Source organism: Balearica regulorum, chromosome 1 (assembly GCF_011004875.1).
Source record: "Balearica regulorum gibbericeps isolate bBalReg1 chromosome 1, bBalReg1.pri, whole genome shotgun sequence".
In the NCBI taxonomy this organism is placed as follows: domain Eukaryota; kingdom Metazoa; phylum Chordata; class Aves; order Gruiformes; family Gruidae; genus Balearica; species Balearica regulorum.
The window spans coordinates 9,445,382-9,466,955 of NC_046184.1; the positions used below are offsets into that span (position 1 = coordinate 9,445,382).

Genomic DNA, 21,574 nt, shown 5'->3' on the forward strand with positions numbered 1-21,574 from the left:
TGCATGGTTTAATTATCCATGTAAAATATAGTTACAATTGTGTAGCTCCATGAGCCTCATTTAAACTGTCTGTGACATTGCGGTAATCCTGGTACCACGAAGGGGGTCTTGCACAACTATGAATGGCTGGAACGTGGTAAACTGGTGATGTACGAAGATGCCTATAAACGAGCTTGCATTTCTGCAGCTGTGCTTGCTCTCCGGGAAGAGGAAGAAAAATCAGTAAAAACTTGCTTTTGTGGCAATATCAGTACCTGTAATTCTGAATGCCCATGAAGACCAAGGAAAATGTGCTGAGTAAGGAAGTGCTGCTTTTCTTGAATCTCTTATTAGTTGTTTAATTCATTTTTGATGATTTGTGATTTCTCAGAAAAATCTGCCTCAGATTCCTTTGTAGAGTAACATAAAATGTTTATGTGAGAGTTAAGATCCTAGTTGCAGATGTTTGCCTAGTTCTGAAATAGATTTTCCCTGTTTTGTCTCAAAAACGCTTTCTGGAGGCAGTGAACATTGAGACTTAAAATGTGCCCTAGGTTGAAGATGGATGGGCATGGCTGTCCATGTGAGGAAAGACTCTTGTATATGCCGTAGACTAAGTATAAATTTGAAGGCGTTTATTATGTTTTAGTAACGGGAAAAACAGCAAGTTTCTTACAGACATTTTTTTCCTTTTTTAAACTAGTGAACTTGGAGGTCAGATCCAACTATATGTTGCATTTTCTGTCATATAATTATCATATATATAATGTCCTGGAGAGCAGCCTCCAGTCAGTGACATCAACAGTTTACATAGCAGTTGAACTAAGAATAACCTTAGAGAACTGACCCGTATCAACCTCTTAACAGTGTAAACAGCCTGTAGCTCACAACAGTTTTCTTTTTTCTTGATCACAAAAGGACCTCAATTGGATAAAAAAAGAATTGTGTTCACAAAATACCAAACTATTCTGCTGAATGTTCACTTGATTAGATCTCAGAAGATGAGAGAAAAAACCAAAAGAATAAGACTTTGAGAAGAATGATTGGTCCTTTGTAAAAAGGAGGACAAGACAACACTGAAAACTGCTTCCCGAGAAGAATAATGTGGGGAAGATACATGATCAGTGGCATAAGCTTTGAAGAGGATACTTTCAAAAATATTTGTCTAATTGCATTGCACTTTTAGTAAAGACATTTGTAAAGCAAAGCCAAACCTTGGTAGTTTTGAAGATCCCAACCTTGTTCTCTTTCTATGCACTAATTGGAGGGCATGATCCTCTTGACGTCAGTGTGTGTCTAGCGGTGGACATCTGTGGTTGCAGTGCAGGTCCTCGAGTCACATCCTATTTCCCTTTCCTCCCTCCTCATTTCTGCTGTTCCATTTATAGATGAGTTCCTCAAAGAAGAGCCGAAGGGTGCGGGGAAGATCTGTTCTGTAGTCAAAGTCCTTTGGAGATAAATGCACAAGGAGATAGCAGAAAAAGACTGAGACAAAATTTCCTTTATCACACCAGAGCACTATCAGAGAAGTCACAGGGGTTGGTTAGCTGTGGTTAACAGAGGCATTTAGACAAGGGTGGGAGTGACAAAGGTACCTTTTTTTCCCACTAATTTGAGAAAACAGGCATTCTCCTTTGTGATCCAAATCCTGGCTGCCTCAGAGAGGTATGCTGTGTTGTACCATAGAGTTTGGTGGCTAAGATGTTACTAAAGACACCAAAATTTTATGTTCAACTTATCTGGCAGCTTTGGGACAATTTTACAACTCCCTCTGCACCATCCATGCACCTTGGATTTCTCTGAAAAATATTTCTCACTAAATAGGTAACACAACAGCAATCTGGTGCCCCAAAATGGATAAAAGAATGTAAATATTAGTAATAAAAAATGTCACCTCCCTTCCCATATTAAATAATAGCTTATGCCTATATACTAATGATTGACTGGAGGTAATATGATGGTGCACATGGTTATCTTGTGCAGACACACATCTCTAACATCCCTTGCCCTGTGATTTTTAGTTAGTACGGTCCTATCGCGATGTTGCCTAAGTCTACAAGGCAGATATTGTGTCCACCTGCACATCTGCATGTGGGACTCTGAATCTGATAGAGGTTGCTAGGCACAACTCCCAAACAAACAACTAACATTTAAGGGAATAAATACAGATATTCAATGACCTCTAGTTTTAATGGCTTCATAAGGACTTCTGTCAATATCAGAAAGTATAACTGATAATTGTATTTCACTTTGCAATGGGAGAACGTTATGCTAGTCCAAGCTATTATAATGTGAATTGGGTTTATTTTCATTGCTGGAAGTGGTACTTTGCTATTACCAGTGCAAAATTATTTTGAAAGCCTACCTTCACAATAGCCAATTGACTTACCTTGCTACACTTAATCACTTTTAATCAAATAAAATATATCTGGAAAACTGGAAAAAGAACATGAGAAAAATCTTTGAAGTTTCCTAAAAACAGCCATTCTCTACATTTAAACCACATTTTCTTAGAGAATGTTCATGTTGTGCTGCTACTCCAGATAATGACTACGTGCCTTAAACAGTGCTTCCCTGTAGTGATTGTATCTCTGTACCACACTTCTGTAGCAATTTAAAGCAGGGCTATTAATTCTGCCTCGCGAGCTCAGCCAGGAGTAATGATGGCTAAAATATTAATGCCTCCACTGCCATTATGAAAGTTCCCATTCCTCATTCAGAGCATGGGAAAGAAGATTATCTGGCCCATGTCAGAGAGGGAACCCCCCTGCGGGGACAGGAACAAGCAGTTACGTGTGGCGAGAGCAAGCAGGAACCTCCTAAAGCATGTTTCCTGCCAACAGCGGAAATATCTGTTCCACTGACAGGTAAATCTGCTCACAGAGGTCCCTGCCCTTCGCCTCCTTTCCTGTGCAGGCACTCCTCTCCACCGCAGCCCCTTCAGCCCTGCCAAATGCTGCCTTTGCTCCCTGGGTAGCAGGTCACACTGGTGAGCTGGCTATTGTTTCCCAGACCTGGTTTCACCTCCTTTACTGTATCTGCTCTGCCTCCTTGTCCATCAGGACCTTGGTTGAGTGGAGAAACCAGAAGAGCTTTTCGAAGCCAGTTATGAGAAAATTTTCTTGCCCTCAGGGGTACTGTGGGAAGGGTGTTGAAGGACCATCAGCACTTAAGAGATCTTACAGGCTCTTTCTGATGGCAGTTTCATGGCAGCTGAGCCAACGTAACAGTGTGCTGCTTCTGGAAGGAGGACATCTCCCTCCCTGCTCCCTTCTCCCCAAACACACATGTCCACTTCTTTCCTCCCCTCATCTTCTCCCAAATGCATGGACCTGCCCTTTCTCTTGCACCAGCTCCAGCTCTCATCAGCCCCTTTGGCAAGGATATATGCTATTAGTAGTTAGGACTTTATCTCTGTATCTTATTTAGCTTTAGAGCCTGACCATACAGCTTGTGTGGGCTCTGGTCCAATGCTTGGAGTCGGACAGGAGAATGGCCCCCACAGCAAGGCTTCTTGCTGTACAGTCAGGGCTAGATCCGCAGCTGATGAAATTATTGCAGGTCCCAGTGGTTAAACAGAGAGTCTGGCTCCGACTCTTGATGTGAGTGCAAGTGTGTCTGTGGAGCACGCAGAGGATGGGGAAGGGTGGGACGTACAGCTATTGAATACATCCATAAAAATCTGTGCTGCTCCCAGACACTGGTTATAACTGGTGTGTAGTATATGATTACACTAGTATGGAAATTGCAGATAGTTTTCAATAATAGCAATGATAGGCAACAAATCTGGATTTTTCTGTCTGTGAGCTGTTCTTTTAAGTCTTGAAAACAGAGGCACTAATGAAGTAAACGGACAAGTAAATCTGTTTGGCATTATCTCTCCTTTGCACTGACAATTCACTTTCTTCACGAACAGCTCGTGCTGCTCTGTACCTCTCCTAAGCCTGTTAGTATTAATATTAATGTGTTTTCCAGGCTCATGCCATCTGACACTGTTATTACAACGGTTGTTCATGCCACTGTAGTTCAAGGTCTCTCATCTTTTAGCCTGAAAGCCTTATCTACTTTGCTGTGAACATTAATCTCATTAGCAAGCTGGCAAATACATTTGAACCTGGTAAGAAAAATGTTAAAGTGAAAGTATTATTAAGATATCTGGCCATTTTAAAAACACTTTCTTTCCTTTATAACAGCTGTAGGCTCAATGGAGCAAGTCCTGTTGTCAGATGCACAGCCTGAGAAAGCAGATCCGAATAAAGTGAGTCAGATTCCCAAAGAGATCTGTCAGCACCTATCAGTAGTGTCAGACCAGCTACTGAGCCAAATCCAGGTTTCTGTAGCCAATTACACCTCAGATTTACTTGAGAAAACTCTTTGCAGGTTTAAATCCTGGACTCTGAAATCCACAACAAAACTCTCATTTGCTCCAAGTGTGAAACAATGTCCTCTTATCTTACTTCCTAAGGCTGGAATTTCATCGACAAAGCAAAAACTGAGTAAGGATTTAAAAACGTGTTATGTTCTATACAGCTGCCTCCAGATAGTACGGGTGGAAGAAATACCACAACCTGATGTTTTATCAGGCAACAGATATAGGGGCTACAAGATGTAGCAAAGAGCTCCTCTGTGTGTCCTCAGGGTGCTGTGTGCAATTGCAGAGGATACCACGTTCTCAAAAGTTTCTCTGAAGATGCAGTTAGTTGAAAATTGCAGGTACAGGTGCTTGAAAATACTCTCGCCATTTTTTGCATCAGTCTGAGGAAAGTAAAGTCTGAAATGAAGGCTTGGTACTATTTCGAAGGCAAGTGCAATATAATGACAGTAATTTGTTTTGAAAGGAGGGATAGCACTGCATATAATTTTATAAACCGTGCTTTGACAAAGGAAGAGCTATGTGCCTTGAAGTGCTAAATATGATCACCATGTTACGTTTTTAACACCTGGACAGACTTGCAAAGTGCAATACACATCTCCATCCAAGCAGGAAAGAATGAGCCACTGCTGCAGAGTGAGGTGTGTTCATGCATGCAAGTTAATACAAGTCCCAGATCCCTAAGATAGTTTTGATGCTAGACATCTACTAGACACAATCTAACGTCAATGCATTTTGTTTGTGTTGCCTGTTCCTCAGAGTGTGGACTAATCTCCACTCTTCATTCCCCATGGCTATGTCCTTCATAAGATACATGCCCTTCTGATAGCAGGTCATATGATTATGCACCTAAAGGTACCCTGAAGCTTTATCAGATGAGATGGTGGCTAGCTGGAGCAGTAAAACTGATTCAGAATCAGTGAGTTTAACTCAGCTTTTTCAAATAAGCCAGGCAAAGAGGATTTTGCCATTGTTTCCACCTGAAGCCTATCATCGCTCTCTTGCTTTCTATGTATTTGATTGGCTGATAGATTGGCTGGGAAATGGTTAACCAGGGCATGAATGAAATCATTTTGAGTTGCTCCAATGCATCTAAAAATTGAAATTCTAACTAGAGAGAGTGGGAGCAGCAGAATTAATTTAAAGCTGCCTTTCCCCAGGGTCAGTAAATTCATAGGCTATTTGCCACTATGGGTTTTTGGAGTAGCTTTTAGGAATAGGTGAGTTTATAAGCCATCTCCCTCAGAATAGGGCAGGGGTTTTCTTTCAGCTGCTTGACACTCAGGTTGCTTGAAGATAGAGTGTGATCTCTACTTAAGTTGACAGTTCCTTCCTTGTCTATATGGTTGAGAAGAAAGTTAGCCTCTGACCTCAATAATGGCCTAGAATTTTATTCTGCTAGATACAAAGAAAAAGTCTCATGTCTTAAAGATCAATATCCTCTTACCATTGGGATACTATGAAGGGAATTTGAAATAAGACTGAAGTGGAAGAAAAAAGTTTTCAGTCAAATGACTCAGATTATTTACCCATTACACAGGGTGAGGATCTGTGGGAGGTGAAGGGAAAAAGGTAAGCTCAGTCCTGACAACTGAAAATGAGGAAATGGAGGTCATAAGTCCATTGTTTGCATGTTCTGCTTTTCATTTAAAGAGGAGATTTGGTACTGTTTAAGTCTATCAATGTGCCAGGCATTCTTAATGGACAGGTATGTGTGAAGAGATGCCAACAATTATCTACATATTACCAAAGCTCATATGCTTGCCAATCATTTATATTGAATTACATTTGTAGCGCGTATTCTTTAGATATCTGCAGTATCACTTAAAAAAAAAAGGTGATTTAGTTTTGCCTTGGAAACCACCGTGAGTTTGCTTACTTTGGCAGTTTTGCAAGAAAGATAAACTACTTAGTAAAGGGAACCTGTGCAAATCCACAGTCTTAGGTCTTCTTCAGAAAAACAAACATTTTGTTCAGATACATTTTTAGTTGTGCTGCCTAAAGTTAATTATTTGATTTGGCTCTGTGAAGTTTATGAATTGAGCCTTTGCATTTTTTCACCGATAACATGAAGTCGCAAAGCAGCTCTTAATCATCTCTGCAATAATAACACTTTACAAGTTATTTGTGCAGCTGGTTCAATAGTCAAATTTATTTGCGGTTAAAACACAACTAAAATACACTTTGATAAACATAAGCGAGAATTGTTTAGTATATGCTTTAATGGGTATGGTTTTGGTGGTAAGCATCTACCTATTTTCTTTTACAGTATTACCATTTTTGCAGATTTAAAAAACCTCTGAGTCAGACAAAGACAGGACTGTAGATTGATTATAGCCCTCAGCTCTGAAACAGATGAACTAAATAACCTGCAGCAGTCTCAATTCTGATCTTGCAGAAGCACCTCCTTTCAAAAGTGACCTTTACTGATATGAAAGAGAATCAGGTCCCACAGCATGTTACTTTTTTTTTTTTTTTTTTTTTACTTTTTTTCCCCCTCTTTATGGGTAGAGTAGCCATTGAGAAGGTTATCTGAAGATAAGATGATCTGTCCCTTCCCGATGAAAGCTGTAAAAAAAAGTCTTCACAGCACTGCACAGAGAGAGCTATTGCTTAGATGTTTGTAATGATGGTTTGAGAAGCATAGTACATAATTTATGTAACTAATTACTTATGATTTTTCTGGGTTGTAAAATGCTGACAGATTTGACATCTATCAATAAGTATTTACAAATAGAGGTGTATGAAATGTTAAATTTACTGATTGCTGAGCAGGCCCATAGAATTGCCTGAAGCTCAAACTGAAAATGCCCTGAAATGCTTCAAATCTTGCAGCAGACTGTTCCTGAATTTTGGAGCAATCTTTGAAAAAGTTCTCTTTTCAGTATCACCTTCTTAGACTGTAATAGCCAATCCTAAAAGAGGAAAAGAAGTGCCTAACCCCAAAATATATGGTGGAGTACAAGGTGGTTTTGGGGACTGCTCAGAAAGAGTGTTGTGCCAACAAGAAATCATGTTTCATCTGTTCCCAGTAATCCATATCCTTTTGGAAAGGCCTTGCTGTGCCGTGAATATGACATTTTCCTCCAAGCCAAATAAAATTTGTTGTAAAGAGAGCCACATAGCATGCACAGCAAATCATCACTGTCCATGGTGAGATGCATCTAAAGAAAATATAATTTCCTTCTTGCAATATGTAGTAGAGATTGGTAGCAGACTGGAACTATTCTCTTTGCCTTCATACAAATACATCTGGGGTCAACTGGATCTTTTAAACTCAGAATACTTTAGGAATTAAGTAATTTGCTGTATTCATGCTATATTGACGTTTCCTTATCCCCAAAATTTAGTTGAGGATTCACACAATACACATTGTCATGGGTATTTTCCAGCACGTGAAAGGACTTGCACCTATCTACAGTAAAATGACGTGACATTTGTTTTTTACTGCATGTGAAAATTATGAAATTATAGCGTCTTTAAATTTGGAGTCCTTCAAAGGTTTCAGCAGATGTATCTGTTTTGAAACAGGTTGAGGAGTTCCCTTTTTGCCAGTTTAGGCACAGCCTATCATTACAAAAATGCCTGTGACTGGCCACAAAGGCAATTCTGAGTCTTGACCAAGCAGTTCCAGATTACACTATGCTGTAGTTGAGGAATGGCAACATGGTCACCACATATGTGACTTGAGGCTAAGAAGTCTAGATATGCTGCATAAACGTAAATGCATATTATCAGAACAGAATGACATTTTTTCATTTGAAACCTTTACGTCGTGGCTCTGCTGCTGGAGATTATTTGAGTAAGCAGTGATTGTGCTGTTGTGAGCCAAGTCCACTGAAATAATACTTTTCTAAATGAATAAAAACCAGCCACTCTTCCAGCTTCTACCGCTCAGCAGTGAAATATTAACCCAGAAAAGGGGTTTGCTGAATATACATTTAATTGCCAGACTGGAAAAAAGTATTTAATTTTCAGTAAAACAGCAAATACACACTATAAACTGAGTGCTGAACGTGCACTCGTGAAAGACCATCCCTGTAACTAACTTTGTTTCTGTGCATTGTGAGAATGCTGTTTCTATATTAGCCTGGCTACAGAGATGCAGTGATTCAAATCAACAGCTTTCTCCAAGCCTGAAAACCATTGGGCAAATGTGCTTTTCATAATAATTTTTTCCAATGTAATATCCTTGATGGTATTAAATATATCTTGCTGTGAAGAACAATTTCAGCCCATAAGACTGGATTGTTTTGTTTTTATGGAGTGAGAACAATGATTAATTTGGCTGTAATTTAATCAAGTCTCTGTTATGTTTACTTGACAAATTTTATTAGGTCATGTTTCAGTTTTAATCTTATCAGTGACCATGTTCAGAGTCTTATTTCCAAGATCTTTTCAATAGTTAGTAAATAACTGACCAAACTTGATTCTTCACCACTTTGCAGCTTGTGTTGTCGTTTGCGTCAGTAAGAAATCAGTGTGCAATGCTGTCATTTCAATCTGGAACATTTTACAGATGTTTTCCCTATGATGCAGTGAAACAAATGACTGTACAAGGCACCAGGCAGGGCTCATTCCCATTTGGGTGTTTCAGTCATGAGACAATTTTTTCCTTCCCTGTTGTAGCTGTCCTAGGTGGTTCTTTACTCAGAAATACTAGAAGGGTTGAGCAACAGATGACAAATGTCCTTTTGGGATGGTCACTACAGAGATTGTTCCTTCCAGATAGGAAAGAAATGGGAAGTGGGGAGCAGTTTCAGTCATCTCCTTTCAGGTATGTGAAGAATCAGGTCCAAATATTTCAGCAAGTGACACGCTTGCAAAGGCCCACGGATCACACGAGTCTAAGCAATGAAAGTGCTTTAGAGCATTTGCACAAACGTATCATTTATCCTTACTCAGATCAAATTCCCATGGCTGGAGATGAGAAGGAATTTTCCCTCACATTCTGCTTCTTAGTTACCCACGTGCCACAGGCAAGCACTGTGGTGTGACTGAAGATTGTCATCAGGAGAGATTTAAGAGGAACAAGGGGTGATATGGGTTGCTGAAACACAGTAGCCTGTGAAATTCATAAATCTCTCCTGTTTATTCATGTTAATGCCTGTGAATGACTAATTAATAGGTATTGTGATCCTGTATTCCTCCTTTTCCCTCCATCCTATCTACTAATTGGGACATAGAACTGTTAAAGAGATTTAATCTAGACTGCAGAATTTATGAGGCATTTGTTATTACATACAACGGATCAGATAATCTGGTAATGCAGCCAGCTCTTATGTGATGGGTGGAGAAGAGAAAGACGATTACTCAGAAATGATGTGCTCCAGCAATGCTCAGCTGATAAACAATATTTTAGAGATCAACTGAGAAGAATTTGAGTAGCCCAGGGGAGCTAAAACCTCCTGCTATGCTGTGATCAGCACCAGAAAACCCTTTCCAGTTCCATCATATCCAGTACCAAGAATTTCCAGTCAGAAAAAACAAGGGAGGAGGTTTGAACAGAGTATGACATTTAATGAAGACACATACACATCACACACAAAGAATAATAGTTTCACTAGAAGTGGCTGTGCTGTATCAGAGGACCCAGTAACAACCAGTGTCAAGAAGAGTATATCTTTATTTCTTATTGGGTGAGAGCACACTAATGGAGTGTGTTTCAGAAGTTCTGTGTTTAGTGGGCTTTTTTTTTTTTTTTTTTTAAGTTTGTATTTATTTATTACACTGGCTTGGCTATTCTTCAGCCAGCTTATTCATCAGCCAGCTGTAGTGTAAGAAGCAGTTTGGATGGGACTTAGTTTTTTACAGTACCATCCTAACCGTAAGTTGTTCCTAAACAATCTTGCTGTCAATTAATAAGCTGGTCTTTTAAAGTGTTACTAATTTAGAAAAAAAAAAACAAAAAACCCACAATCCAAAACCTTGACATCTTTGCCTCCACAAAAGACAGGACAGTGCTGATGTAAAGCAGTGTAGTGCTTAACATTAGATTTAGTTTTTTTAATGTGAAGTTGTTTTTTTTTTTTTCTAAAGTACTGCCAAATAAATCTCACCTAGGGGAACAGGAGCTGCAATTCAAGACAATTTGTTTTCAGACTGTACTGTAACAACATCCAGCGGTGAGCCAGACAAAACCACACAAGCTTAAGTAGAAGTGACTGAGCCAAAAAATAATTGTCATAATTATATGCCAGGTAGTCAGATTAATAATGGCAAAATATTTTTTTCTCCCACAGTGCTGTTTATTAGCCAACAACAGGACTTAATCTTTGCTTTGTCTGTCACATGTTTTGTGAGAGACCTTGGAGAAAAGAGTTAGGGGTTTGGGGTTTTTTTTGGTTTTTGTTGTTTGTTTTTTTTTTTTCCCTTCTACTTTGTTCAGGAGTTACTCTGCAAAACACTGGCCCTGATTTTCATCATGATCAGGAAGAATAACTAACTTGTTCTGTAAGTCTGACCTCTCTAGAAGGAAGGATACATTGTTCATCCAGTGTCAGGGAGGTGGAAATACCCTTAATTTTATATTCAGTTAAACACAAGATTTACCTTTCTGTCCCAAGATTTCTGAATAGTTTGGTTTGGAAAGTTTGCTTGTGGAAGAACTGATTCACATGTTTATTTTTGTTGTCCCCAAATTAATGACTGCCCAGCAAGACTAATCTGTCGTCATGCTTTTTTCGATATGTTGTTTATGTCCTCATCCAGGATTATGTCCACAGAGTCTTCATTAAGCAAAAGGTTACAGACTTATTTTTCAGCCTTTTAGCTTTTTTTACAGGAGAAGCATAGATTCTTTCATTAGTTTCACAGAGAAACATGTTTTTCTTAATTACCTTTTGAAAGAGATTGGAAGACACTATTAAATCACAGTAAAACTGAAGTGTCAAATTTGTACTTTTAATAGGGAAAACTTGCTCTGCCGAGAGGGCAAGGATGCGGGAACAGCCACCCATTGCCACCTCTGTAAGGAAAGTAAAGACCTCAGGACCTTAGAGGTGTTACTACTGGATGGTCCCCTTAATATGTGTCTATATTGCCTTCCTTTCAGTACTATGCCCTAGGGATATACTTCTGCTCAGTGGTTGTTGATTCAGATCTCAATTCTCAATTGAAATGATAGTAACTGAAAATGTAATTGTAGCAATCCTCTATACTGCCACCAGAACGTAATGTTAGACAATGGACAAACTGAACCTTGTATCAAACTTTCTATACACATTACAGTTGTTACCTCCTCCCAGTTCTTCTCAACTATATATATGGCTTAATGTCCAAGCGGAAATCAGTAAGCGTGGTGTCCCTCAAGGGTCTATACTAGGACCAATGCTATTTAAGATCTTCATCAATGACATAATGGGATTGAGTGCACTCTTACCAAATTTGTGGGTGACACCAAGCAGAGCGGTGCCATTGATATGCTTGAGGAAAGGGATGCCATCCCTCACCTAGTTGGACTAAGTCTTTGAAGGTCTTCTGACAGGCTGGAGGAGTAGGCCCATGCAAACTGTATGAAGTCCAAGGCCAAGTGTGAGGTCCTGCACATGGGTCAAGGCAATCCTTAATATCAAACAGGGTGATGAATGGATTGAGAGACACCCTGCAGACAAGTACTTGGGGATACTGGTGGATGAAAAATTGGATATAAGCCAGCAATGTGCACTTGCAACCCAGGAAGCCAACCATATCCTGGGCTGTATCAAAAGAAATGTGGCCAGCAGGTAGAAACACAATGAGGTATTAGAGTGGGTCCAGAGGAGGGCCATGAAGATGATCAGAGGTCAGGCTGAGAGAGTTGGGGTTGTTCAGCCTGGAGAAGAGAAGGCTCTGGGGGCACTTTATTGTGGCCTTTCAATATAAAAAGAGGACGTATAAGAAAGATGGAGAAAGACTTTTTGCCAGGGCCTGTAGTGACAGGACAAGGAGCAATGGCTTTAAACTGAAAGAGGATCAATTTTTTGGGGACAAAAGGAAGAAGTTCTTTACGATGAGAGTGGTGAGTAACTGGAACAGGTTGCGCAGAGAAGTTGTGGATGGTCCCTCCCTGGAAGTGTTCAAGGCCAGGCTGGATGGGGCTTTGAGCAACCTGGTCTAGTGGAGGGTGTCCCTGCCCATGGCAGGGGGGTTGGAACTAGATGGGCTTTGAGGTCCCTGGCAAGTCAAACCAGTCTGTGAGTCTCTGATACCTGCTACATCTAACCACTGTTTCTTGCTCTTAAGTATTCTTTCTGGCATTGACCTTCTTTGCTGCTTTATATGTAGAGCACCAAATATGGTGAGATAATTGATCCTTGATCATGTGTGTATCCATGATGATATAAACATACATTAGTTTTCTCACAACAAAGGAAAGGTATAGCACATATTTTGCAAAGATGTCCTATTTTGTTTCTAATTTCTGTTGAAGAATGTGATTCCTTTATGACATAGATATAATTTATTAAGAAAATTTCATACAGAAAAATGTTTTGTGAAAGTAAATATTACCCAATATGGAAGTAAAAAACCCCAAAGAAAACCAAGGTTAACAGGAATTGTATTATGACCCTGGAAAGACATGCTCTAAGACTGCAGTTATCTCACCGGCATACTCCATGCTGGTTGCATATATTTATAAAAGACACCAATGAGTCATATGTAAACATTTTGATTATAAAAATTTTCTTCATTTTCCCACAGACTTGCTGCTTTCAAACAGCTGCATCCCGTTCCTGGGCTCAACAGAGGGGCTTGATTTTCGAACCCTGCTGCTAGATGAGGAGAGGGGTCGGCTGCTAATCGGGGCTAAAGACCACATCTTCCTGCTCAACTTGGTTGATTTAAACAAAAATGTGAAAAAGGTCAGTTTATTTTCTGCAGACCTCATCTCATAAGGTCAATTTTGTTCCTTTTTCTCTTTTTTCCTTCTTTTTTCTCCCCTCTCTTCTTCACTGTGTAACTGTCAGATTCATTGTGCAATGCTGTGTACCAAGATTTGATAATCTCACTTTACATAGTTATACAGATTATCTTTAATAAATTGAATTTCTCATGGTATGTGACCTCCTGTGAGACTGATGTCCTGCAAGAGGTCAACTACCTGCAGGAGCCCTGCAGTGCATGAAAGTAATATCAAAATATCAGCAAAAAAGGCAAAAAATGCTGTTGCCAATGTTTACTTCTTAATTTCTCTGGTCATGGTCACCCTCCTCAAATAAAAGCATTTGAAAGAAGATAACTGAAGACAGATCCTTCCTTGCTTCCTGGCGTCACTGGGATTACATTGCTGGGATAGTAAACAGAGCAGAGGCAATTTGAATGGTTAAATTACAGTAAAAGTGTTAGTGGCAATTTTAATATTAACATTTGTATTAATATCTAGAATGACTAGTGATATGAGAAGCTTCCACTGGGATCTGCTGTACTCCCTTGCCCATACCCTGTGACGATGTGTTAACTGCAGATAATAAGATGGTAATTTAGCCTTCAGTATTTCTAGCAGACGCGATGAATCGGAGCTTTTGTAAGCACATTTGACTTCTACATGTAAAAAACAGATGCTTGCACAGGAACACACATGAAAATGGCTTTCCTGCTTCTTCCAGATATGCTACTTACTGAAGAAAATTTAAATTCTCAGCTGTGTTTGATATTTTCTTAAAGCTCCAGAAGGAGGTTTTAAATTACTAAGTTCTTCTGTCAGCTCTGAAGAGGTAACTGACCCTGAATTAATGCAACTGCGGCGCAGGGGTTTAGCAGGTGTAACAGGAGACTGTTTTGCCCCACATGTTTGAGCGCAACACTTGCTGCTGTTATATGGAAGAAATATAGTACCAGGCTGAATATCTTATTTCTTATTTTGACTTCTGCAATGCTCCATATGCCGCTTTCTTTAAAACTCAGATTCTGAGCATTCCAGGAAATATCTTCCCTAGGATGCTTTATCAAACACTTAACTCACATCTTCCATCTCAGTAGTTTACTCAAAACCCAGCACCTCCTCAGGATATTGCATTGATAACAGCATTATTCGTATCGTGGATTTTCAGACTACAGATTGATTTCTGGCATGGGCTTTCTGTAGAAAACAAATTTTGTTTGTGTGAAAAGCAGATTTCTGTTTCTGTGGGATGCTGCTTACCTCCTGAGAGATGCTGAGTGCTGTCACCTCCCGTTATGTTCAGCGGGGCTTGATGAGTTCAGAGCTTTCTGGAGGTGGTTGCACCCTGCCTGATCTGCCCCTCCATCCAAGCTGGCAACATTTTCCCTTTAGCCAAACCACCACTGATAATTATGGATGTCGTGTGTTCTAAGAAGAGCAGAACACAGACTGAGCCAGGAGAATTAGCGTGCAATTAGAAAGACGTTGTAGAGCAAACACTCACTTTATATTGGAATGAAAATTTGTATTTGGTAAGCTGAGTAGAGAACGTATGCCTACATATCTGTGGTAACCTGAAAGAAGGGGAAAAGAATTCATAACCACTTGCATATCTGGACTAAAGCAATGCTTGTCTGTAGGTTCAAATACTTCTACTTCTCAGTTTAACCATTCGGATCATCTTTAACTTCTCAGACAAAACACTGAGGCAAAGTATATTTAAGTAGCTAAAACTGACCAAGAAGCTCTGTGAAGCATCCCGCTGTGCTGATTTCCAAAATCTCTGTGAGCATTCAGCAGCTTTATAAACTCACCCTCTTGGGTAAATGCCCAAGACACAAGACAACATCACAGAAGCGTTTCTTTTTGGTTCCTCTGTGCTGGGCGTGTAGAAACGTGTCTGGGGAGGGGAGAGACGAGATGAAGGAAGCTGCGCCGGTGGTTGTATATAAATCTCAGTTGCTGACGAGGTTTCAACGCTAAAGGATACTCTCCAGTAGCAGTGAAGTGTCAGAAAATAGCGTTTGCCGGCGCTGTGTTTAGACTGACCGTGGTTTGGGTTGGCGCCGGGCCAGGCGGCTCGCTTCCAGGCTTTCCCGGTGCGAGGAAACCACACACGTGTCGGGACGACAAGGGTCTGAAGTGTGTCCTTTGTACTCCTCTGGAGCAAGAGTCGTCTGGAAAAAAAGATGTATCTGCTTATACCCAGCCACTAAAACGAGAAGTAATTGATCAGAATATTAAGTTTCTGCCTGTAAGTGATGTGTTTATTAATGACTTTGAGGAAGGAGGGTTAAAAGACAGCGAGTTGAGGGAGGTAAGAGAGGTGTAAGAGCTTTGAAACTAGAATGCAAAATTGTGTGTAGTTTGGGATTATCTTTCTTTAAAACAAAACTGAACATGAACTGTAGAATGCTCTGCGCTGGGTAGATTCAGATTACTTTTAAAAAACCTCTCAATTTCTGATATTTGTTATATTAGGAACTACTGATAAACCAAAAAGCCAAATCAGGATCCCCAGTAATTTGCTTCCAGAAAATTCTCATCTGTGGATATAATTACTTAACAATATTATATTTTAGACTCTAATGCTCAATATTCAGATATTTCTGGAATAGTATTCAAAGAAACATCCAAAACATTGTATCCTTTTCCCTTCTTTATTGTATACATATATATCATTTAATAACTTCCTTTTTACAACCTAATTATTTACTTAAATTAGTTAATTTAACTTACATCATATTAAGTTATGGCTTTATTTCCTGGTATATTTTTCCTGATGAAATCAATCAATAGTTCTTCTGGATTTCCAATTTCTTAAATCATTGTAGTTTTTATTCAATTTATTGTGTAATTGGTCGAAAACTTCCTTAGCTGGCAGCTTGAAAAAATCCATCTAGTTTCCAATGCTTGCAAACCTCATTATAAAACAACAGTAGAGTACCACAGTATAATAGAAAAGTCCTCCAGAATGAAAGGCAAATGGTTGCACCCTACAAATATCCAAAGTTTAGCAAAGGATAATCATCTTTCTGTAGCAGAGATACAATATCTGTGAAGTTGTCCTGAACAGAAGCCTATAGCTCCTATTGCAGGAATAGCATTATCAAGTGCCTTAGTCTTCTCTTGAAAGATCCTTAGATGCCTGACAAATGTTGCAAGCTATTTATAAACTGGAGGATTTGTGGTTCCTTCCTATGAATAAAATAAAGATATTCAGCAAAAGAAAGCAGAAAAAAGCAGCAACCTACATTTATCAGGACATTGCAGATGTGGACAATAAATCTGAAGACAACTATGCCATAACCAGTAGAAACGCAGCGTAAAACAAACAAACACGTTTAATAGCATGAGAGGCTGGAAAGCTGGAGAAGAAATTCTATAGGAATCCTGAGCTCTGGGATCCTGCTGGAAAGATTACTTTGGTACATAGAATTTTCTTGTGAGTTTGCCTAAAGCCTTTGTTATTTTACTCCTTAAACTAAATAAATACCGAATACAAAATGTTGTCAGCTGGGTAAACACTTATGAAATAACTGCAAAGAAATGGTGCACCTTTCTGCAAGCCCTGTGCTCGCTAGCCGTGCAGGCGGGTTTATATGTCAGCGTTATTATCACTGTGTAATCCGCAGTGCGACCCGCCCATCTCTGCAGGAATAGGAATGCTATCGAGGGCCGACCAGCTTCTGAAAAGCTGCCAACCGGCAGGAGCTGTCAGTGCTAGAAGACACAGCCACATGTGGGCCAAATAGATAAACATGTCAGATCCCCAATAGCAGCTTTGGAACAAGTTGTTTTCATCTGCCCCAGTGTGTCTTGGCGCAGGGTCACAAATTATCATCACTTGGAGCATCCTTAGTTTGCAGTTGCTACTATTTTTTGGCATTACCAGGTGCAGCTGTCTTGTGACATCCTTTAATGCCCTCTTGTATTGATTTTTATCTGTATTTCACAGTAAAAAATACATATGCATATGTATAGATGTATCAGCTGGGTAAATGCTTATGAAATAGCTGCAAAGAAATTCTGCACCTTTCTCTAACTCCAGTACTTACCAACAGTCCAAGTGGGGTTAAATGTCAGCACTGTTATCACTGGATGATATTTGCAGTGTGACCCACCCATTTCTGCAGGAAGGGGAACATATATACAAATGCATATACATATTTATGTTAAACAGCAGCCTCAAGATATAGGAGCCAAATTTTACCTTCATTGTGCTGGGAAACCTGTCAGTCTATATAAGTGTTGTCTCAATTAGAAATGAACCTGGTGGGAATTTAGCCAGCATCGAAGGGAGTCTTTGGTTCTTGCCGTCAAGCCAGAGCTTCAGGAATACACACAGAGTCCGAGATGTTTATTGCACCCTTGAAACACAGTAACACCAAGATTGGTACTTCCTAACTAAATACGTTCTGCTTATTCTATATGTCAAAGAAATTTAGCTTTCTGCCTGTTAGCAAAATCCGTAGACTGTCTGAGGGTGAAGATTTCTTGCCATGTCAGAAGAAAAAGGCTCACCAGGAGACATCACTGAAGGCCAGTCTCATGGAAACCACTGTAGATATCTAAAGTTCTGGAAGTGGCAGCATGAGGACTGGGAAAATCTAGAATAAACCCAATGGAACTGGAGGAGCATGATTATGACTCCATCTGGGATCACGTTGCTTTGTTCTCAGTCTCTGTGGCTAGAAAAAGTGCTAAGAAATGAGGTGAGGCTGAGTTTTGACAGTGGCAGTGTTTGACCCTCCACACATGGGGAATTAGTTCCCAAGTGTAAATGCAGGCTGACGGCCCTGCTTTTCAAACAAGGGGAAACTTTTCTGGGTGTTGCTGTTCATAAGATACTCATTTCCACCTATTTTAGCGTATTTTCCTTCCTCCCAAAATTAATAGAAATAGAAAGCATCTTGTCTGTCATTTACAATAAAATAAGACTGGATCTACTGGATATCCGTATAGTGCATTTGACACTATCCTACACAATGTCCTTGTGTCTAAATTGGAGAAACACGGATTTGACAGATGGACCACTCGGTGGATAAGGAATTGGCTGGATGGTCATACTCAAAGAGTTGCAGTCAATGGCTCAATGTCCAAGTAGAGACCAGTGACGAGTGACGTTCCTCAGGGGTCGGTATTGAGACCGGCACTGTTTAAAATCTTTGTCAGTGACATGGACAGCGGGATCGAGTGCACCCTCAGCAAGTTTTCCAACAACACCAAGCCATGTGGTGGGGTCGACATGCTGGAGGGAAGGGATGCCATCCAGAGGGACCTTGACAGGCTGGAGAGGTGGGCCCGTGCAAACCGCATGAAGTTCAACAAGGCCAAGTGCAAGGTCCTACACATGGGTCGGGGCAATCCCAAGTACAACTATAGGCTGGGCAAGGAATGGATTGAGAGCAGCCCTGAGGAGAAGGATTTGGGGGTATTGATTGATGAGAAGCTCAACATGAGCCATCAATGTGCACTTTAAGCCCAGAAAGCCACCTGTGTCCTGGGCTGCACCACAAGAAATGTGACCAGCAGGTCGAGGGAGGTGATCCAGCCCCTCTACTCCACTCTTGTGAGACCCCACCTGGAGTACTGTGTTCAGCAATGGGGCCCCCAACATAAGAAGGACATGGAGCTGTTGGAGTGAGTCCAGAGGAAGCCACAAAGATTATCAGAGGGCTGGAGCACCTCTCCTATGAGGACAGGCTGAGAGAGTTGGGACTGTTCAGCCTGGAGAAGAGAAGGCTCCGGGGAGACCTTAAAGCAGCCTGCCAGTACCTGAAGGGGCCTGCAGGAAAGCTGGAGAGGGGCTGTTTACAAGGGCATGGAGTGATAGGACGATGGGTAACAATTTTAAACTAAAAGAGGGTAGATTTAGACTAGATATAAGGAAGACATACTTCCCTGTGAGGGTGGTGAGGCACTGGCACAGGTTGCCCAGAGAAGCTGTGGATGCCCCATCCCTGGAAGTGTTCAAGGCCAGGTTGGATGGGGCTCTGGGCAACCTGGTCTAGTGGAGGGTGTCCCTGCCCATGGCAGGGGGGTTGGAACTAGATGATCTTTAAGGTCCCTTCCAACCCAAACCATTCTATGATTTAGTGTCCTGTCCCCAAAGATGGTCAGTGGTGGGCACTGAAGGAAGAGCGTAATAAGAAGCTATAACAGTGCTTCAGATTAGGGACGTTCAGAGACAGAGGTGATAACTTTATGCTTGCTAGCCCTTGGAAGACTCATATTATTGAGCTATGTAACTCTTGTTTTGAACTTCTGAAAACCCTTTGGAGTCCATAAAATCATTTGATAGACTTAAATTTAGGCACCTGTGCAGACAAGGTGGAAGCTTTTAAACAGTGTTTACAGACACAAAATAACAGACAGCGGCAAGACCTGAAGAAAGCAGTATGTAACCCGAATGACAGCAACCCTAGGTGGAAGAGAGTGTCTCTGTTATTTCCTCTTGCATTGTTGCCATAAATTATGTTTCCATAAACATCCGCTGTCATTTTTATATTTTACCCATATGTTTAGGTATAAAGAACCACCAGTATCCTGCTCTCTGAAAACATTTGCTCATATTGGGCTTTGACTTTTTCAAAGGTAGGATTTGTCTTCAGCCTGCAGTGATAAACATGTCAGGAGCAATGCCATTTACCCTAAAAATCCTGGTGTACAGTTTCCTTTTAGGAGAAACAGACGGTAGTCAGAAGTCTGCTGTGGTTGCACTGTGGAAAATGAAGTGTGAAAGCACCGAAGCCTTTCAAGATTCAATCCAGTGTAAATGAAATCAGCATCTGGTCCATTTCCTTTAAGCTTTCACATATGGTCATAATGTACACATGAAAACGCCTTTTTCAGAAAAACCTTTAAGTGGTGAAAGCACTGGCTACTTCTTAAGTTGTGTTGGAGAGTGGATCACAGTTTAAGAGGAGAACCGTTGCATGTGGATATCTTGCTTTGTCTCAGATGCAATAAAAAAAGCTCATTTGGTTCTAATAAGAGGTTTCACTCTGCCACCTGCCACATTTATGCTACCAAAAATGTGTGACTATGTCATCCAAATACACAACTGTTATTTCCCTCTGACTTCCAGTGCGTTTTACTCAGTGTGACAGCACCGTGAGAATAAAGAATGCCATACACTGCCATTGGCACTTCCCGCAGTGTTTTAAATCACTCTGAATCGATCCTCATATCCTCTTCGCTCCTCCACCCCCATGCCATATCAAATTATATCTTTCAGAGATCTAATTTTCTGCTACTATGAAATAATTGGAGTTGGAAATTCCAGTCAAATGTCTCCCTGGATGTATCTTTCAAGTATGGGAATTAGTGTGTCAGATGTAGGAATACCTGTTGGAAGAAGGAAGGTCTGTGGAAGATATAAAAGAGGTTTAAGAATAAATTCCCTCCTTTTAGGGATCTCTAAGTAATTCTGAGACAAAACTGTGGAAAAGAAAGCTAGGTGAAAAATCTAACTCTAAAGACAGTCTGGTTAGGTTTCAAATACAGGGAGAAATTCAGATAAGGAACTTAGACGTATTAACTTCCTTTGTTTGCTGATGACTTTAAAATATTGAATTCCAGAGTACTGAAAGTACAGTGGGAGCCAGTTACAGTAACTGCTTAGGGTAACCTTCCTCTTAGGATTTGTGTATGAGAACAATCTGTCCAGTTCCTCAAGTTGAGGACTTTCCATACCACACACATGAATGTAACAGATGTGAGGTATTTAGAGAGCAACTGGTACACAAGCATGCTATGCTAAAATCAGCTCATTTCCCCATTAATTAAAATACTCTTTGCTTTCAGCAAAATAATACTAAAAAAAGCATGCAATTCTTTCCAGTGTTTGTTAGGAAATTCAATAAATTTCTAGTGCTTGCAGTAAATTTCAGTAAAGTGACCCGGGGTCAGTATACAGAAGTGACAAATGTCCTAGTTCTCAGGAAGCAATCCATGAACAGCCCCTCTTATAGTATTGGGCTGTGATATTTATGATATTGTCTTATGCAGTAGTGTGACAGTCTTATTGTTGGATCACTGTCATATCCATTCTCAGTGCCCCTTGATCTTGCTGTTTTCTTTGCTTTTCATTTTTCAGCTATGAATTACTAAGTTCTTCAGCAAGAAAAAAAAAAAAAAGTCACATTATTGTCATTTTACTGGTGGGAAAATTGAGACCTGACTGTCACGTGTAGTAAGGCAATGGCAAAACTGGGATTAGACTGTCTCTTGGTTTACTTTGGCGTTTTTGGATCATGTTGCCCTTTTTACTGGACGCTCTTTATGGTCACATTGGGCTAACTTGTGAATCCTTTTTTTTTTTTTTTTTTTTTTACACAGAGACAAGTTTCTCATGG

At 40.3% G+C, this 21,574-nt stretch overlaps 1 protein-coding gene across 3 annotated transcripts in view; it reads left to right on the forward strand.

The window, feature by feature from the left end:
- The window catches only part of SEMA3D (semaphorin 3D), a 146,218-nt gene that overhangs the window by 52,183 nt on the left and 72,461 nt on the right, over nucleotides 1-21,574 (forward strand). For all 3 annotated transcript variants that reach the window (XM_075771100.1, XM_075770948.1, XM_075771021.1), the window contains one exon: nucleotides 13,034-13,194. In XM_075771100.1, coding sequence (XP_075627215.1) covers nucleotides 13,034-13,194 — 161 coding nt within the window. The remainder of the gene's footprint in view (nucleotides 1-13,033; nucleotides 13,195-21,574) is intronic.